The sequence below is a fragment of the Anomaloglossus baeobatrachus genome, chromosome 1 (genome assembly GCF_048569485.1).
Source record: "Anomaloglossus baeobatrachus isolate aAnoBae1 chromosome 1, aAnoBae1.hap1, whole genome shotgun sequence".
Lineage (NCBI taxonomy): Eukaryota > Metazoa > Chordata > Amphibia > Anura > Aromobatidae > Anomaloglossus > Anomaloglossus baeobatrachus.
In genome coordinates, this window is record NC_134353.1 from 653,841,636 (window position 1) to 653,859,573 (window position 17,938).

A 17,938-nucleotide genomic window follows, 5' to 3' on the forward strand; every position below is an offset into this window, starting at 1 on the left:
ACAGAGTACCTTAATGTAGCAGGGCCCTGTCCCTGACGATACTCAGCTCCATGTCCAGCAGATTCCCAGGGGCTGTGGACGGAGCACGGTCTCCTGTGCCTGGAGACCGATAGGATCCCACTTCACCCAGAGCCCTAAGGGGATGGGGAAGGAAAGCAGCATGTGGGCTCCAGCCTCCGTACCCGCAATGGGTACCTCAACCTTAAACACCACCAACAAAAGTGGGGTGAGAAGGGAGCATGCTGGGGGCCCTAGTATGGGCCCTCTTTTCTTCCATCCGACAAAGTCAGCAGCTGCTGCTGACTAAACAGTGGAGCTATGCGTGGATGTTAGCCTCCTTCGCACAAAGCATGAAAACTGAGGAGCCCGTGATCCCACGGGGGGTGTATAGGCAGAAGGGGAGGGGCCTTACACTTTTAAGTGTAATACTTTGTGTGGCCTCCGGAGGCAGTAGCTATACACCCAATTGTCTGGGTCTCCCAATAGAGCGACAAAGAAAACAAAATTTTTATGGTAAATATGTAATTATTTATTCTTCAAGGGTATAAAACCTGTGGTTTCAATATGATCACTGCACCACTAGATTAATTCATTGACTGGCGTATTTTTGAAAACGGGGTCAATTATGGGGTGGTCTGCTTTTCTCACACCTAAAGTACTCTACCAATTTGACATGGAGCCCTCAAACCATTTTAGCAAAGTCTACACTGCAGTATGGCACGCCTTCCATTCTGTGCTTTGCACTGTGCCTCAAAAGTAGTTTTGACCACATATGGGGTACTGCAAAGTCAGGAGAAATTGTGTAACAAATTGTACTGTTTGATGTTTCTTCTATTACCCCTTTTGAATATTAAAACACTTGGGGCCAAACCAACATTGTATTGGAAAAAAAAAAATGGTACATTTTAATCTACTCAGCCCAATGTTATGCAATTCTATGCTCACTACACACACCCCTAAATTCCTCGAAAAGGTGTAATTTACAAAATAGGGTCACTTGTGCGGGAATATGCCATTTTGCCATGTTATGGGCTCTTTAAATACGAAATGACTAGAGATGAGCAAACCCGAAGTTCTGTGTTCACACTGAACACAGACTTTATAAATCCAATCCAAAAACAGTTCAGCTGCATTATGTATGCTGATCACTCGAGTAAGCATCGCTGTGCTTTGGGTACTCTCAGTGCTCGGCCCAGTGTGAGCCGCTTGCAGTGATTGACTGGCTCACACCGGGGGTAACAACAGTGTTCTTGGATGTAGTATGCACAAAAAAAAAAAAAACACGCCCACACTCCCACGGAAGTATTCCATTTATGATTGACTGCATGTGGACCCCAAAGTACCTAATTAGTGACTTCCATTGAGGTTCGGGTCAAGTCGGGGTTCCAAAATGAACTTTATCTAAAGTCCAGCTGAACTCACAGAATTGAAATTCGGAGGGTCCGCTCAGCTCTATCCATGATGTCTACAATCTATCCAGCCAAAAGAGTACTCCAAAAGCGATCTTTCCCTTCTGAACCCTTCCATGAACCCAAAAATTAGATTTCAATCACATATGGGGCAACAAACTGCATGGTCTACTTTCGCCTGTTACTATTATGAAAACTAAAAATTTAAATCAAAAGCCACTTTGTGGGGAAAAGAAGGGAATTTTGTTACTTACCGTAAATTCCTTTTCTTCTAGCTCCTATTGGGAGACCCAGACGATTGGGTGTATAGCACTGCCTCCGGAGGCCACACAAAGCAATTACACTAAAAAGTGTAAGGCCCCTCCCCTTCTGGCTATACACCCCCAGTGGGATCACTGGCTCACCAGTTTTAGTGCAAAAGCAAGAAGGAGGAAAGCCAATAACTGGTTTAAACAAATTCACTCCGAAGTAACGTCGGAGAACTGAAAACCATTCAACATGAACAACATGTGTACCCGAAAAACAACCAAAAATCCCGAAGGACAACAGGGCGGGTGCTGGGTCTCCCAATAGGAGCTAGAAGAAAAGGAATTTACGGTAAGTAACAAAATTCCCTTCTTCTTCGGCGCTCCATTGGGAGACCCAGACGATTGGGACGTCCAAAAGCTGTCCCTGGGTGGGTAAAGAAATACCTCATGTTAGAGCTGCAAAGACAGCCCTCCCCTACGGGGAGGCAACTGCCGCCTGCAGGACTCTTCTACCTAGGCTGGCGTCCGCCGAAGCATAGGTATGCACCTGATAATGTTTGGTGAAAGTGTGCAGACTCGACCAGGTAGCTGCCTGGCACACCTGTTGAGCCGTAGCCTGGTGTCGTAATGCCCAGGACGCACCCACGGCTCTGGTAGAATGGGCCTTCAGCCCTGATGGAACCGGAAGCCCAGCAGAACGGTAGGCTTCAAGAATTGGTTCTTTGATCCATCGAGCCAGGGTGGCTTTGGAAGCCTGCGACCCTTTGCGCTTACCAGCGACAAGGACAAAGAGTGCATCCGAGCGGCGCAGGGGCGCCGTGCGGGAAATGTAGATTCTGAGTGCTCTCACCAGATCCAACAAATGTAAATCCTTTTCATACCGATGAAATGCATGCGGATAAAAGGAAGGCAAGGAGATATCCTGATTAAGATGAAAAGAGGATACCACCTTAGGGAGAAACTCCTGAATGGGGCGCAGCACTACCTTGTCCTGGTGGAACACCAGGAAAGGAGCCTTGGATGACAGCGCCGCTAGTTCGGACACTCTCCGAAGAGACGTGACCGCTACCAGAAAGGCCACTTTCTGTGAGAGTCGAGAAAGTGACACATCCCTCAGAGGCTCGAAGGGCGGCTTCTGGAGAGCAACAAGGACCTTGTTTAGATCCCACGGATCTAACGGCCGCCTGTACGGAGGTACGATATGACAAACCCCCTGCAGGAACGTGCGTACCTGAGAAAGTCGTGCTAGACGCTTCTGAAAAAACACGGATAGTGCCGAGACTTGCCCTTTAAGGGAGCCGAGCGACAAGCCCTTTTCCAACCCAGATTGCAGGAAGGAAAGAAAGACAGGTAACGCGAATGGCCAGGGAGATACTCCTTGTGCAGAGCACCAGGATAAGAAAATCTTCCACGTTCTGTGGTAGATCTTAGCAGAAGTGGACTTCCTAGCCTGTCTCATGGTGGCAACGACCCCTTGGGATAATCCTGAAGACGCTAGGATCCAGGACTCAATGGCCACACAGTCAGGTTCAGGGCCGCAGAATTCCGATGGAAAAACGGCCCTTGGGACAGTAAGTCTGGACGGTCTGGTAGTGCCCACGGTTGGCCGACCGTGAGATGCCACAGATCCGGGTACCACGACCTCCTCGGCCAGTCTGGGGCGACGAGTATGACGCGGCCGCAATCGGATCTGATCTTGCGTAACACTCTGGGCAAGAGTGCCAGAGGTGGAAACACATAAGGGAGCCGGAACTGCGACCAATCTTGCACTAAGGCGTCTGCCGCCAGAGCTCTTTGATCGCGAGACCGCGCTATGAAGGTCGGGACCTTGTTGTTGTGCCGAGACGCCATTAGGTCGACGTCCGGCACCCCCCAGCGGCGGCAGATTTCCTGAAACACATCCGGGTGAAGGGACCATTCCCCTGCGTCCATGCCCTGGCGACTGAGGAAGTCTGCTTCCCAGTTTTCTACGCCCGGGATGTGAACTGCTGATATTGTGGATGCTCTTTCCTCTACCCACAACAGAATCCGCCTGACTTCCCGGAAGGCTTGCCGACTGCGTGTCCCTCCTTGGTGGTTGATGTATGCCACCGCTGTGGAGTTGTCCGACTGAATTCGGATCTGCTTGCCTTCCAGCCACTGCTGGAAGGCCAATAGGGCAAGATACACTGCCCTGATCTCCAGAACATTGATCTGAAGGGTGGACTCCTGCTGAGTCCACGTCCCTTGAGCCCTGTGGTGGAGAAAAACTGCTCCCCACCCTGACAGACTCGCGTCTGTCGTGACCACTGCCCAGGATGGGGGCAGGAATGATCTTCCTTGCGATAATGAGGTGGGAAGAAGCCACCATAGCAGAGAATCCTTGGCTGTCTGAGAAAGGGAGACTTTCCTGTCTAGGGAAGTTGTCTTCCCGTCCCATTGGCGGAGAATGTCCCATTGAAGTGGACGCAGATGAAACTGCGCGAACGGGACTGCCTCCATTGCTGCCACCATTTTCCCTAGGAAGTGCATGAGGCGCCTTAAGGTGTGCGACTGACCCTGAAGGAGAGACTGCACCCCTGTCTGTAGAGACCGCTGCTTGTTCCGCGGAAGCTTCACTATCGCTGAGAGAGTATGAAACTCCATGCCAAGATACGTTAGTGATTGAGTCGGTGCCAGGTTTGACTTTGAAAGGTTGATGATCCACCCGAAAGTCTGGAGAGTCTCCAGCGCAACATTCAGGCTGTGTTGGCATGCCTCTTGAGAGGGTGCTTTGACAAGTAGATCGTCCAAGTAAGGGATCACCGAGTGTCCCTGAGAATGCAAGACTGCTACCACTGCCGCCATGACCTTGGTGAAAACCCGTGGGGCTGTCGCCAGACCAAATGGCAGAGCTACGAACTGGAGATGGTCGTCTCCTATCACGAAACGTAGAAAACGTTGGTGCTCTGTAGCAATCGGCACGTGGAGATAAGCATCTTTGATGTCTATTGATGCAAGGAAATCTCCTTGGGACATTGAGGCAATGACAGAGCGGAGGGATTCCATCCGGAACCGCCTGGCGTTCACATGCTTGTTGAGCAGCTTTAGGTCCAGAACAGGACGGAACGAGCCGTCCTTTTTTGGAACCACGAAGAGATTGGAGTAAAAACCTTGCCCTTGTTCCTGCAGAGGAACAGGGATCACCACTCCTTCTGCTTTTAGTGAGCACACCGCCTGCAGAAGGGCATCTGCTCGGTCGGGATGTGGGGAGGTTCTGAAGAACCGAGGCGGAGGACGAGAACTGAATTCTATCCTGTACCCGTGAGACAAAATGTCTGCTACCCACCGGTCTTTGACCTGTGGCAGCCAAATGTCGCAAAAGCGGGAGAGCCTGCCACCGACCGAGGATGCGGAGGGTTGAGGCCGAAAGTCATGAGGCAGCCGCCTTGAAAGCGGTTCCTCCGGTTGCTTTCTTGGGGCGTGACTGAGTCCGCCAGGAATCTGAGCTCCTATGCTCCTTCTGAGTCCCTTTGGACGAGGAGAATTGGGTCTTGCTGGAGCCTCGAAAGGACCGAAACCTCGACTGCCACTTCCTCTGTTGAGGTTTGCTTGATCTGGGCTGGGGTAAGGAGGAGTCCTTACCCTTGGATTGCTTAATGATTTCAGCCAATTGTTCACCAAACAGTCTATCCACAGATAGCGGCAAGCTGGTTAAACATTTTTTGGAAGCCGAATCCGCTTTCCATTCCTTTAACCACAAGGCTCTGCGCAAGACAACAGAGTTGGCAGACGCAATTGAGGTACGGCTTGTAGAGTCCAGGACAGCGTTGATAGCGTAAGTCGCAAACGCCGACATTTGCGAGGTTAGGGACGCTACTCGCGGCACTGCTGGACCTATGAAAGAGTCCACCTGTGCCAGGCCAGCTGAAATAGCTTGGAGTGCCCACACGGCCGCGAATGCTGGAGCAAACGACGCGCCAATAGCTTCATAGACAGACTTTAACCAAAGGTCCATCTGTCTGTCATTGGCATCTTTAAGTGAAGCCCCATCTTCCACTGCAACTATAGATCTAGCTGCAAGCCTGGAAATAGGGGGATCCACCTTTGGGCACTGGGTCCAGCGTTTGACCACGTCAGGGGGAAAGGGATAACGTGTATCCTTAAGACGTTTGGAGAAACGCTTATCTGGGTAGGCATGGTGTTTCTGGACTGATTCTCTGAAGTCAGCGTGGTCCAGAAAAGTACTCAGTTTAGGTTTGGGATACCTGAAATGGAACTTCTCCTGCTGTGCAGCTGCCTCCTCTGCAGAAGGGGCAGGGGGAGAAATTTCCAATAGACTATTGATGGCCGCTATAAGGTCATTTACCACGGTGTCACCATCAGGAGTATCCAGATTGAGAGCGGTTTCAGGATTAGACTCCTGATCACCCTCCTCTGTCTCATCATGTAGAGACTCCTCTCGCTGAGACCCCGATCCGCGTGATGACGTGGGGGGTCTCTCCCAGCGAGCACGCTTAGGCTGCCTGGGACTGTCATCTGAATCAGAGCCGTCAGGCTGAGATGCCTGGGACCCCCTTGAAGCACTGATTAACTCCAACTGAGGGGGACCGGGGAACATTGCCGCAGCAGTGTCCATGGACTGAGTAACTGGCCTGGCCTGCAAGGTCTCTAGGATTTTTGTCATAGTGACAGACATCCTGTCAGCAAAAACAGCAAACTCTGTCCCCGTCACCGGGACAGGGTTCACCGGCGACTCTGCCTGGGCCACTACCACCACAGGCTCCGGCTGACGAAGTGGCACAGGGACCGAACATTGCACACAATGGGGGTCATTGTAACCTGCCGGTAGATTAGCCCCACAAGCGGCACAAGCAGCATTCACAGCCTGTGTCTTGGCACCCTTGCGTTTTGCAGATGACATGTTGTCGTCTCCTCAGAGCAATTGGGGTATACAGCCAAGAAGCGACTTTACAGTGCAATATATATAGATATATCTGGTACAGGAAAAGTACACCAAATAACACTGTGGCACTAGTGGGGCCAGCACGAATGTGCTGCTTACCGCCCGCTTAACGCGGGTGTGTGGTCGCCAGAAATCCCTTGTCTGGGTCTCCCAGAGCCTGTGTCCTTTCCCCAGCCAGACTGCATGCAGGAATGGCTGCCGGCGTCTCTGTGGGGGGGGGGCGGGCCCTGGGTGTGCTCAGACAAAAAGCGGGAAACCTGCGTCCCACTGTGCCCAGTGAGAGGGCTGGAGCATGTAAATAAGGCTCCAGCCCTCGGCGCTGACGATTGCACAACGCCTGTCCCCTTCCCTGAGTGACAGGGAGGGGGCGGGAACGAAGCGGAGCTAGGCCGCAAAAGCCGGGGACTAGATTTATAAGCGCCGCCGTCGTAAAAGCACGGTCGGCGCTAAGTCCCCGGCGCACTACAAGTCCCAGCCGCGCCGCCGCTCCCGGAGCGGCCGGCGCGGTAGTTCCCAACACAAAGTCACTCAGCTAAGCTGCAGTGACTCAAACCCCAGCGCGCAGCGCTACTGTCCCCGGCGCACTAGCACACCCAGCAAGTCTGGAGCGTGCGCGGCCAGTCCATAGGGGGACACAGAGTACCTGAATGTTGCAGGGCCTTGTCCCTGAACGGTACCCCGGCTCCTTATCCAGCAGGTTCAATGGGTCTGTGGACGGAGCCCGGCCTCAGGGCTTGGAGGCCGGTAAGATCCCACTTCCTCAGAGCCCCTCAGGGGGATGGGGAAGGAAAACAGCATGTGGGCTCCCGCCTCCGTACCCGCAATGGGTACCTCAACCTTACAAACCGCAAGTGGGGTGAGAAGGGAGCATGCTGGGGGCCCTATATGGGCTCTCTTTTCTTCCATCCGATATAGTCAGCAGCTGCTGCTGACTAAACAGTGGAGCTATGCGTGGATGTCTGACCTCCTTCGCACAAAGCAGAAAACTGGTGAGCCAGTGATCCCACTGGGGGTGTATAGCCAGAAGGGGAGGGGCCTTACACTTTTTAGTGTAATTGCTTTGTGTGGCCTCCGGAGGCAGTGCTATACACCCAATCGTCTGGGTCTCCCAATGGAGCGCCGAAGAAATGTATTTTTTTTATTTTCACGGCTCAATGTTAAAGTTTGCGAAGCACTCGTGGGTACAAGGTGCTCACCACACCTAAATAAAGACAGATGCAGTTTCATAAATGAAGTCACTTGTTTGTTTTGGCACATCAGGGACTCTGCAAATGCGACATGGTGTCCACTACCTATTCAGCCGATTTTGCGCTCCTAAAGTCGAATGGTGCGGCTTCTCTTCTGAGCCGTGCACCCAAACAATAGCTTACCACCACATATGAGGTATCAGCATACTCAAAACATATTGCACAACAAATTGTCCAGTTCATTTTGTCTGGTTACTCTGGTGGAAAAAAGTTGAGGCTAAATCAATATTTTAGTGGAAAAAAGATAAAAATTTTCATTTTAGCTTTCCACATTGCTCTAATTCCTGACTCACCTAAAGAATTAATAAACCTCTTGAATGCGGTTTTGAGCACTTTGAGGGGTGCGGTTTTTTTAAAACGTTGTCACTTTTGGGTATTTTATATTATATAGGCCCCTCAAAGTCACTTCAAGTGATATGGCACCTAAAAAATGTTTTTTGTTTGAAAAATTAGAAATTGCTTATTTATTTTAAAACTTCTAAATTCCTTACAACAAAAAATAAGGTTTCAAAAATGGTTCTGATGTAAAGTAGACATGTGGGAAATGTTATTTTAACTATTTTGTGACTATTTTGTGTGACATAACTTTGGCTTCAGGGCATAAAAATTAAAAATAACATTTTCACCAAAATTCCGATTTTTCAGAAATAAATATAAAAATTGCAATCTAAATTTACCGCTACTATGAAGTGTCGCACAAAAAAAAAAAACCACACCTCTTACAAGGTTATTACTTCCTAAAGGGACACTGGTCAGAATTTGACCGGGTCAGGGAGGTGAAAACAGGCTTTGGCGGTAAGGGGTTAAGTTATCGTTAATCATTAGAATATAAGTATAACCAACTTAAGTTATTAATATGGACTTTTACATGAACCAGATAATTATGGTCTGTGCTAAAGGAATGTGAAGTAGAGAGGATGATGGAAAGAGAGAATGGGAGGAAAAGTAAGAAGAGAGGAATACAATAAAAAAACAAAAAGCACCATAACAACAAAAAACAACTTATTGAAACCATTACTTCAGAGGAGATCACGTCAGCTCTCACAGGAAACCTGCACTTCTGCTGATCAGAGCTGTGCAGCAATTATCAGCAGAAATGAACAAACAATCAGACTGTGCAATATGTCCCTTAGGGGGACTAGTAAAATAAGTAAAGAAAAACATTTTTAAATATTAAAAAAAAAATCTAAAGTTCAATTCAAACCCATTGAAAATAAAAGTTAAAAAAAAAAAAATTATATAGACATATTATCAGCATGATCAAAAATGCCCAATCAAAATATAAAATCAATTGATCTGATTAGCAGACTGCTTGGCGGAAAAATAAAAAATCCAAAACACCAAAATTACATTTTTTTGGTCCCCGCAAAATTTTTAAAAAAATGCAATTACAGGCGAGCATAATGTAGCGTCCATACAAAAATGGTATAATTAAAAAAAGACAACTCAAGATGCAAAAAAAAAAAATAGCTCCAGATCCCAAAAAAATGAGAATGCTACGGGTCTCGGAAAATGGAACAAATAGCACTATTCTTTTTTTCAATACACTTACTTTTTAGCTAAAAAGGTTAAAAAAAATGTACAAGTATACATGTTTGGCATCTACAAACTCATAACGAAGTGATGCATCACATGGACAAATCAGTTTTATAGTGAACACTGAATAAAAGACCCCAAAAACTATTGTGCAATTGCACTTTTTTTTTTTGCACAATTTCACCGCATTTGGACCCCCCCCCCACCCCATTTTCCAGTACACTATATGGTAAAACTAATGATTTCATTCAAAAGTACAATTCGTCCCGCAAAAAATAAGCCCTCATATGGCAAAATTGACGGCAGATTAAAAAAAAAAAAAAAAAAGTCAGGGCTCTCTGAAGGGGAAGATAAAACGAAAATGTAAAACGTAAAAATCGCCCGGGATGAAGGGGTTAAGCTGATTCACAGCAATGAGAAATCAATTTAAATTTTGTACCCTATCACATCGCTAAATCAATTGAGAACAAAAAACACTAGTTTATTTCAGTTCCCTTTCTAAACAACACCATATTGGGCACAGTGCCAACAAACAACTTAAATTAACAGGCTAGCAACGCATTAAAAGGCAGTTGTGTGATTAGGGAGCAAACATTTCCTAAAATATAAATATGGAAGAAAAAAAAAATGGTTTTATGTTTCATCCCAACGTACCTGAAAAAATATCAATTCTTGTAGCATCAGCATCTCTGTAAAAATTACAAAATAAGACAATCAATACTGTATAAGCACATTTTACTTTGAAGAAGACGTGTCACCAGGTCAAGAGTGGCAAGTTTTTGCTATTTTATTTCTTGGTTGGGTTTTTTTTTTTTTACTTTAATCTGCCATATGGGTCTAGAGATATGGGCCTTTTTCCCTTTTTTCATGCTAATTTTTATGGTCTTTAGCAAAGAAGAGTGTCTCACACAGTAACTAAGCAGAATAACATGCCCCTATAGAATCATGTGAACCTTGCCCCCTTGGGAAAAAGTCCATAAAAATTAGCACTAAATAAAAAGGCTCACATCTTTGGAACCATATGGTTAGATTTTAAAAAATAAATAAATAAATAAATAAATAAAAAAGTCAAAACTGAATTCTTACTGAACCACTGGGAATAAAATAAACTGGCTTCTTTCAACTGGTGACAGGGCTTTAAAAAAAATTAATGTAAACAAATAAAACTGGAGTTTAAAAAATAAAACTCAAATAATACATACCTAGCATTATCAACCAATTCAGCCAATGCTCCAAACAGAAACTCATGTGTGGTCCTATTTAAAATAAAATAGAGTAAGTATATAGAAGAAAATATGACAAAAAGCAATTGTTTAAAGAAGCAATGTGGGAAGCAGACAGTAAAAAGAAACTAGCTGACAAATGGACAACTTTTATTGTTAGGGACAGGGGTTGTAACTGCTAATTACCTGCCTGTTCTGCTCAGCGACGATCTCTGCCGGCTTGCAGAGATCACAGTTTCTCCTGCTCTAGTGACCTCACATCAACAGAGCAGCTTGTTGACACTTCCACACTGCTTTGGACATTGTGTCACTGCCAGTGTCATGTTGACTGACAGCTGTCTCCTGGTTGCCAAACTGTGGGGAACTGACTTTCAATCAGCATGATATCAGCACTGTTGCCCTGTCAACAGAGCAGACCAGAAGAGAAAGAACAGCTCTGTTGATGTGAGGCCAAAAAAAAGTAGGAAAGTCACTGCCAGGCAGAACAGGCAGGTTATTAGCAACTACCTGCCAGTAACTGCTTAACTCCCTATGAAAAATAACCAAATTCCTGGATAACTCCTTTAAGAGTATACAGTGCTTTGCGAAAGTATTCGGCTCCCTTGAATTTTTCAGCCTTTTCCCACATTTCAGGCTTCAAACAAAGATAAAAAAAAATTAAATTTTACGGTGAAGAATCAACAACAAAGTGGGACACAATTGTGAAGTTGAACGAAATTTCTTGCTTATTTTAAACTTTTATAAAAAATAATAAACTGAAAATTAGGGCGTGCAATATTATTCGGCCCCTCCAAGTTAATACTTTGTAGCACCACCTTTTGCAGCTTTTACAGCTGCAAGTCGCTTGGGAGTATGTCTCTATCAGTTTTGCACATAGAGAGACTGAAATTCTCAAGCTGAGTGAGGTTGGATGCAGAGCGTTTGTGAACAGCAGTTTTCAGCTCTTTCCACAGATTCTCAATTGGATTCAGGTCTGGACTTTGACTTGGCCATTCTAACACCTGGATACGTGTATTTGTGAACCATTCCATTGTAGATTTTGCTTTATGTTTGGGATCATTGTCTTGTCGAAAGACAAATCTCCGTCCCAGTGTCAGGTCTTTTGCAGACTCCAACAGGTTTTCTTCAAGAATTGTTCTGTATTTGGCTCCATCCATCTTCGCATAAATTTTAACCATCTTCTCTGTCCCTGCTGAAGAAAAGCAGACCCAAGCAATGATGTTGTCACCATGTTAAACAGTGGGGATGGTGTGTTCAGGGTGATGAGCTGTGTTGCTTTTACGCCAAACATAATCATTTGGCTTTGTATCCAAAAGTTCAATTTTGGTTTCATTTGACCAGAGCACCTTCTTCCACGTTTGGTGTGTCTCACAGGTGGCTTGTGGCAAACTTTAAACAACACTTTTTATGGATATCTTTGAGAAATGGCTTTCTTCTTGCCACTCTTCCATAAAAGGCCAGATTTGTGCAGTGTACGACTGATTGTTGTCCTATGGACAGACTCTCCCGCCTCAGCTGTAGATCTCTGCAGTTCATCCAAAGTGATCATGGGTCTCTTGGCTGCATCTCTAAGCAGTCTTCTCCTTGTTTGAGATGAAAGTTTGGATGGACGGCCGGGTCTTGGTAGATTTGCAGTGGTATGATACTCCTTCCATTTCAATATGATCGCTTGTACAGTGCTCCTTGAGAGGTTTAAAGTTGTGGAAATCTTTTTGTAACCAAATCCAGCTTTAAACTTCTCCACAACAGTATCACGGACCTGCCTGATGTGTTCCTTGGTCTTCAGGATGCTCACTGTGCTTTAAACAGAACACAGACTATCACAGAGCAGGTGCATTTATACGGAGACTTGATTACACACAAGTGGCTTAAATTTATCATCAGTCATTTAGGACAACATTGGATCATTCAGAGATCCTCAATTAACTGCTGGAGTGAGTTTGCTGCACTGAAAGTAAAGGGGACGGATAATATTGCACGCCCCACTTTCAGTTTATTATATTTTTTTTTACAAAAGTTTAAAATAAGCAATACATTTCGTTCAATTTCACAATTGTGTCCCACTTGTTGTTTCTTCACCTTAAAATTAAAAATTTTTAGCTTTATGTTTGAAGCCTGAAATGTGGGAAAAGGTTGAAAAATTCAAGGGGGCCGAATACTTTCCCAAGGCACTGTATGTCCATGTAGCACATGCATGTTTTGGCAGGAAAAAAACCCCAAAACCCCCACTTTAATTGAATTTCCACGTTTTTGTTTTTTGTCATTGCGATCACGGGGGATCCTACGCTTTACCCCAGCAATTGCTGCCGGGTCTTAGGATGATGTTACAGCCGAGACCCAGCTCTCACTGCCAGGATTGGTGCCCGCGCAGCTCCTGGCAGTTAAACACGATAAATGCTGCCATCAATTGTTAGTGGATCCACTCCCCTCCAAGAAGAAGCGGGGGTCTCCCCGCAAAATGTGCGTCAGGACACGGGGATTTCATCCTGCACCTGCAGACAATTTACTACCAAATTTTATACTTTGCTGGGCAGTTTATTTAGAGCCATTAGTGATATTACATATCCCAGTAGGTGAAGAACATGTTCTGGTAAGCATCACTGGCAAATTTATTGCCATATTTTTGCACTAAAGGTCAGGCACTTTAATTAGAGCCATTAGTGATGCTTTCCATTCATTGTGATATTACCAGACTATTTATTATGCTTTGACTTTTCTGTCACAGGTACGGTTTCACTTGTTATGTCCTTTGGCTAATTTACTGATTAAGATCTATAACTTATTTCTAATAAAATAAATTTCACAATGCACAATGGTTTCCTTTTTCTTTTATAAAAAAAAAAAAGAAAGATAAAAAGTAGACAAAATCAGGTATGTTGCAGGTCAAGCAACAACTATGTTTGTTTGGGCAGACTAAAGTGTGGACCATAAATAAAATGTATCTCCTGAATGGAGAAGTAATGTGATCTCGTTATAGTCACGCCAGTGGTGTAACACTTGTCGGTGTTGACGTGAGCAGTACACCGTGTGCAGAATTATTAGGCAAGTTGTATTTTAGAGGATCTTTTTTATTATTGATCAATAACTATGTTCTCAAATCAACCCAAAAGACTAAAATATCAAACCTTAATATTTTTGGAAGTTGAAGTGTTTTTTTTTTTTTAGATTTGGCTATCTTAGGAGGAAATCTGTTTGTGCAGGTAACTATTACTGTGCAGAATTATTAGGCAACTTAATAAAAACCAAATCTATTCCCATCTCACTTGTTTATTTTCACCAGGTAAACCAATATAACTGCACAAAATTTAGAAATAAACATTTCTGACATGCAAAAACAAAACCCCCAAAAAATTAGTGACCAACATAGCCACCTTTCTTTATGATAACACTCAACAGCCTACCATCCATAGATTCTGTCAGTTGCTTGATCGGTTTACGATCAACATTGCGTGCAGCAGCCACCACAGCCTCCCAGACACTGTTCTGAGAGGTGTACTGTTTTCCCTCCCTGTAGATCTTGCATTTTATGAGGGACTACAGGTTCTCTATGGAGTTCAGATCAGGTGAACAAGGGGGCCATGTCATTTTTTCATCTTTTTAGACCTTTACTGGCCAGCCACGCTGTGGAGTAGTTGGATGCATGTGATGGAGCATTATCCTGCATGAAAATCATGTTTTTCTTGAACGATACCGGCTTCTTTCTGTACCACTGCTTGAAGAAGTTATCTTCCAGAAACTGGCAGTAGGTCTAGGAGTTGAGCTTCCCTCCATGCTCAACCCGAAAAGGTCCCACAAGTTCATCTTTGATGATACCAGCCCATTCCACAATGTCTATCTGCCATTTCATTCTTCTCTGCGCGATTACTAATGCTTAATATGGACAAAACAGAGTTCATGGTCTTTCCTCCTCACTCATCTCCTCCAACAAGCCTTTCCATCAAACTTGATGGTTGCTCAGTCTTCCCAGTCTCACAAGCTCGTTGCCTTGGAGTAACCCTCAACCCCTCAAGCCACACATCCAAGCCCTCTTCACCTCATGAAGACTACAACTCAAAAATATCTCCCGGATCCGTGCTTTCCTTAACCAAGAATCAGCAAAAAGATTAGTGCATGCCCTCATCTCCCGCCTCAACTACTGTAACCTCTGCTCTCTGGCCAACACTCTTGCACCCCTCCAATCTATCCTAAACTCTGCGGCCCGCTTAATCTACCTCTCCCCTCGCTACTCCCCAGCCTCACCACTCTGCCAATCCCTTCACTGGCTTCCCATCGCCCAACGACTCCAGTTCAAAACATGAACCATGACATACAAAGCCATCCACAACCTGTCTCCTCCTTACATCTGTGACCTTGTCTCCCGATACGTACCTGCACGCAACCTCATATCCTCACAAGAGCTCCTTCTCTACTCCTCTCTTATCTCCTCTTTCCTCAATTGCGTATAAGATTTCTCCCGTGCCTCACCCATACTCTGGAACACTACCTCAGAATATCAGACTCTCCCCTACCATGGAAAGCTTCAAGAGGAACCTCAAGACCCATCTCTTCCAACAAGCCTACAACCTACAATAACGCTCAGTCCAGTACACCACTGCGCAACCACCTCTGTCTTCACCTATTGTACCATCACCCATTCCCTGGAGACTGTGAGCCCTTGTGGGCAGTGTCCTCTCTCCTCTTATAACAGTCTTTTTTGTACTGTTAATTATTGTTGTATGTATACCCTCTTTCACTTGTAAAGCGCCATGGAATAAATGGCACAATAATAATAATAATAATAATAATAATAATAATAATAAACAGTACCCCACCTCCAGCTTGCTGGCATCTGAGTCGGAGTGGAGCTCTCTGCCCTTTACTTATTCATCCTCTGGCCCATCAAGAGTCACTCTCATTTCATCAGTCTATAAAACCTTTGAAAAATCAGTCTTAAGATATTTCTTGGCCCAGTCTTGACGTTTTATATTAGGTTTCTTGTTCAAAGGTGGTCGTTTTTCAGCCTTCCTTACCTTGGCCATGTCCCTGAGTATGGCACACCTTGTGATTTTTGATACTCCAGAATGTTGCAGCTCTGAAATATTGCCAAACAGGTGGCAAATGGCACCTTGGTAGCTTCACGCTTGATTTTCCTCAATTCAAGGGTAGTTACTTTGCGCCTTTTTTGCCCAAAACGCTTCTTGTGACCCTGTTGGCTATTTGCCATGAAACGCTTGATTGTTCGGTGATCACGCTTCAAAAGTTGGGCAATTTCAAGACTGTTGCATCCCTCTGCAAGACATCTCACAATTTTGAACTTTTCAGAGCCCATCAAATCTCTCTTCTGACCCATTTTGCCAAAGGAAAGGAAGTTGCCTAATAATTAAGCACACCTTATATATGGTGTTGATGTCATTACACCACACCCCTCCTCATTACAGAGATGCACATCACCTGATTTAGTTAATTGGTAGTTGGCTCTCAAGCCTATATAGCTTGGAGTAGGACAACATGTATAAAAAGTATCATGTGATCAAAATACTCAGTTGCCTAGTAATTCTGCACACAGTGAAGTAGGAGTGGACCCACTGGACCTCAAGGGCAACCTCGGCTTACCCTGATGTGGGTCCAGCGGCCGTTTGTACGGGGGAACTAAATGGGAAACGCCCTGGAGGAAAGTCTTGACCTGCGGTTTGCAAGCTAAGCGGCATTGATAGAAGATTGAGAGAGCTGAGACCTGCCTACGGATGTCGCATTGTCCGATTGGACTCGAATCTGACGACCCGCTAGCAGAGGGTGGAACGCCCTGAGCGCGAGGAAGATCACGCGGATTTCCAGGATGTTTATGGGTAGGGAACATTCCTGGGGCGTCTAACGTCCTTGAGCAGTATGGTGCCGGTACACTGCTCCCCAGCTTAGGAGGCTGGCGTCCGTGGTCAGGACCAGCCAGTTCACTGGGAGAAAAGATCTCCCCTTCGATAGGGATGAGGGTCGAAGCCACCAGCGGAGTGCATACCTGAATGAAGGAGTCAGGTGAAGATGTTTGTCCAGGGAGAAGGGGCTCTTATCCCAGGCAGCTAGAAGTGCTAGCTGCAGTGGGCGGAGGTGCAGCTGAGCAAAGGGCACTGCCTCCATAGCCGCCACCATCCTGCCTAGTACCCTCATACTGAATCGAATGGAGCGAGACGGAGGACGTAAAAGGCAGCGTACCGCTTGTCGTAGAGCGATCGCCTTGTCCTGAGGGAGAGAGAGATCAAGCCCCGGCGGGTGTCCAGGGACATGCCCAGGAAGGTGATGGATCGTGATGGGACCGGGGATGATTTGTCTAGATTCACTAGCCACCCTAAGCGGGATAGGGTGTCTAAGGTGATCTGCACACTGGTTGAGCAGTGGAAGGAGGGGGCCTTGATGGGGAGGTCGTCCAAGTAAGGCAGAACGACTACTTCCCTGGCGTGAAGGATACTCATGGCTGCCGCCATGACTTTGGTGAAGACCCTTGGTGCGGTGGCAAGGCCAAAGGGTAGGGCTACGAATTGAAAATGGGAGTCCTGAACCGCGAAGCGTAGGAACCTTTGGTGAGCTGGGGCGATGGGTATGTGCAGGTACGCGATCTTGATATCTATGGAGGCGAGGAATTCCCCTTCGACCATGGACGTAATAATGGACCTTAGGGACTCCATTCTGAATCTCCGTACGTGCACGTTTGTTCAGGTGTTTGAGGTCCAGGATGGGTCGAACTGACCCATCCTTTTTGGGGACCACAAAGAGGTTGGAATAAAAGCCCCTGAACCTCTCGTCGTACGGGACAGGTATTATCACCCCTGCCGTTTGGAGCGAGTGGATTGCTGAGAAGGCGGCTTTGCGTTGTTTTGGAGTCTTTGTGGGGTTTGGGAGAAAGAACCGACCCGGGGGGTCGGGTCCGGAATTCTATATGGTAACCGGAAGACACAAGGTCTCGCACCCATTTGTCGTCTAAGTTGGCAGCCCAGATGTGCCGAAAGAAACGCAGTCGACCCCCGACAATGAGTGTGTCTTCCGGGGCGCTGAAGGAGTCAGGAGGGGGGGGGGGAAATCGTTGAGGACGAGACTCCCTAGTCTTGGACTGTTTCTGTCTAGGCTGCCATGACGAGGTGGGCTTCGGGGAGGGTTGAGAAGGTCGGTCCCTGCGTAGCCCGCGGCTAGTGGCAGGGGCAGAGCGGGATGTCAACCAACCAAATGAGTTCAGAAAGGAGCGGAACGAGGACTGTGGACGTCTGGTAAAAGTCGTCCTGGGTTTCAGCTGGGGGGAGGGAGGTACTCTTTCCTTTCGTGGCGTCAGAAATAAGCTTATCCAGACGTTCGCCAAACAATCGGTCCGGAAAATAAGGGAAGCCTG

At 46.3% G+C, this 17,938-nt stretch overlaps 1 protein-coding gene across 5 annotated transcripts in view; it reads right to left on the reverse strand.

Annotated features, from left to right (window-relative positions):
• Window positions 1-17,938, reverse strand: part of MORC2 (MORC family CW-type zinc finger 2) — a 384,344-nt gene that overhangs the window by 262,610 nt on the left and 103,796 nt on the right. For all 5 annotated transcript variants that reach the window (XM_075319941.1, XM_075319943.1, XM_075319945.1 and 2 more), the window contains 2 exons: window positions 10,567-10,620; window positions 10,019-10,053 (listed from right to left, as the gene is read on the reverse strand). In XM_075319941.1, the coding sequence (XP_075176056.1) occupies window positions 10,019-10,053; window positions 10,567-10,620 (89 nt within the window). The remainder of the gene's footprint in view (window positions 1-10,018; window positions 10,054-10,566; window positions 10,621-17,938) is intronic.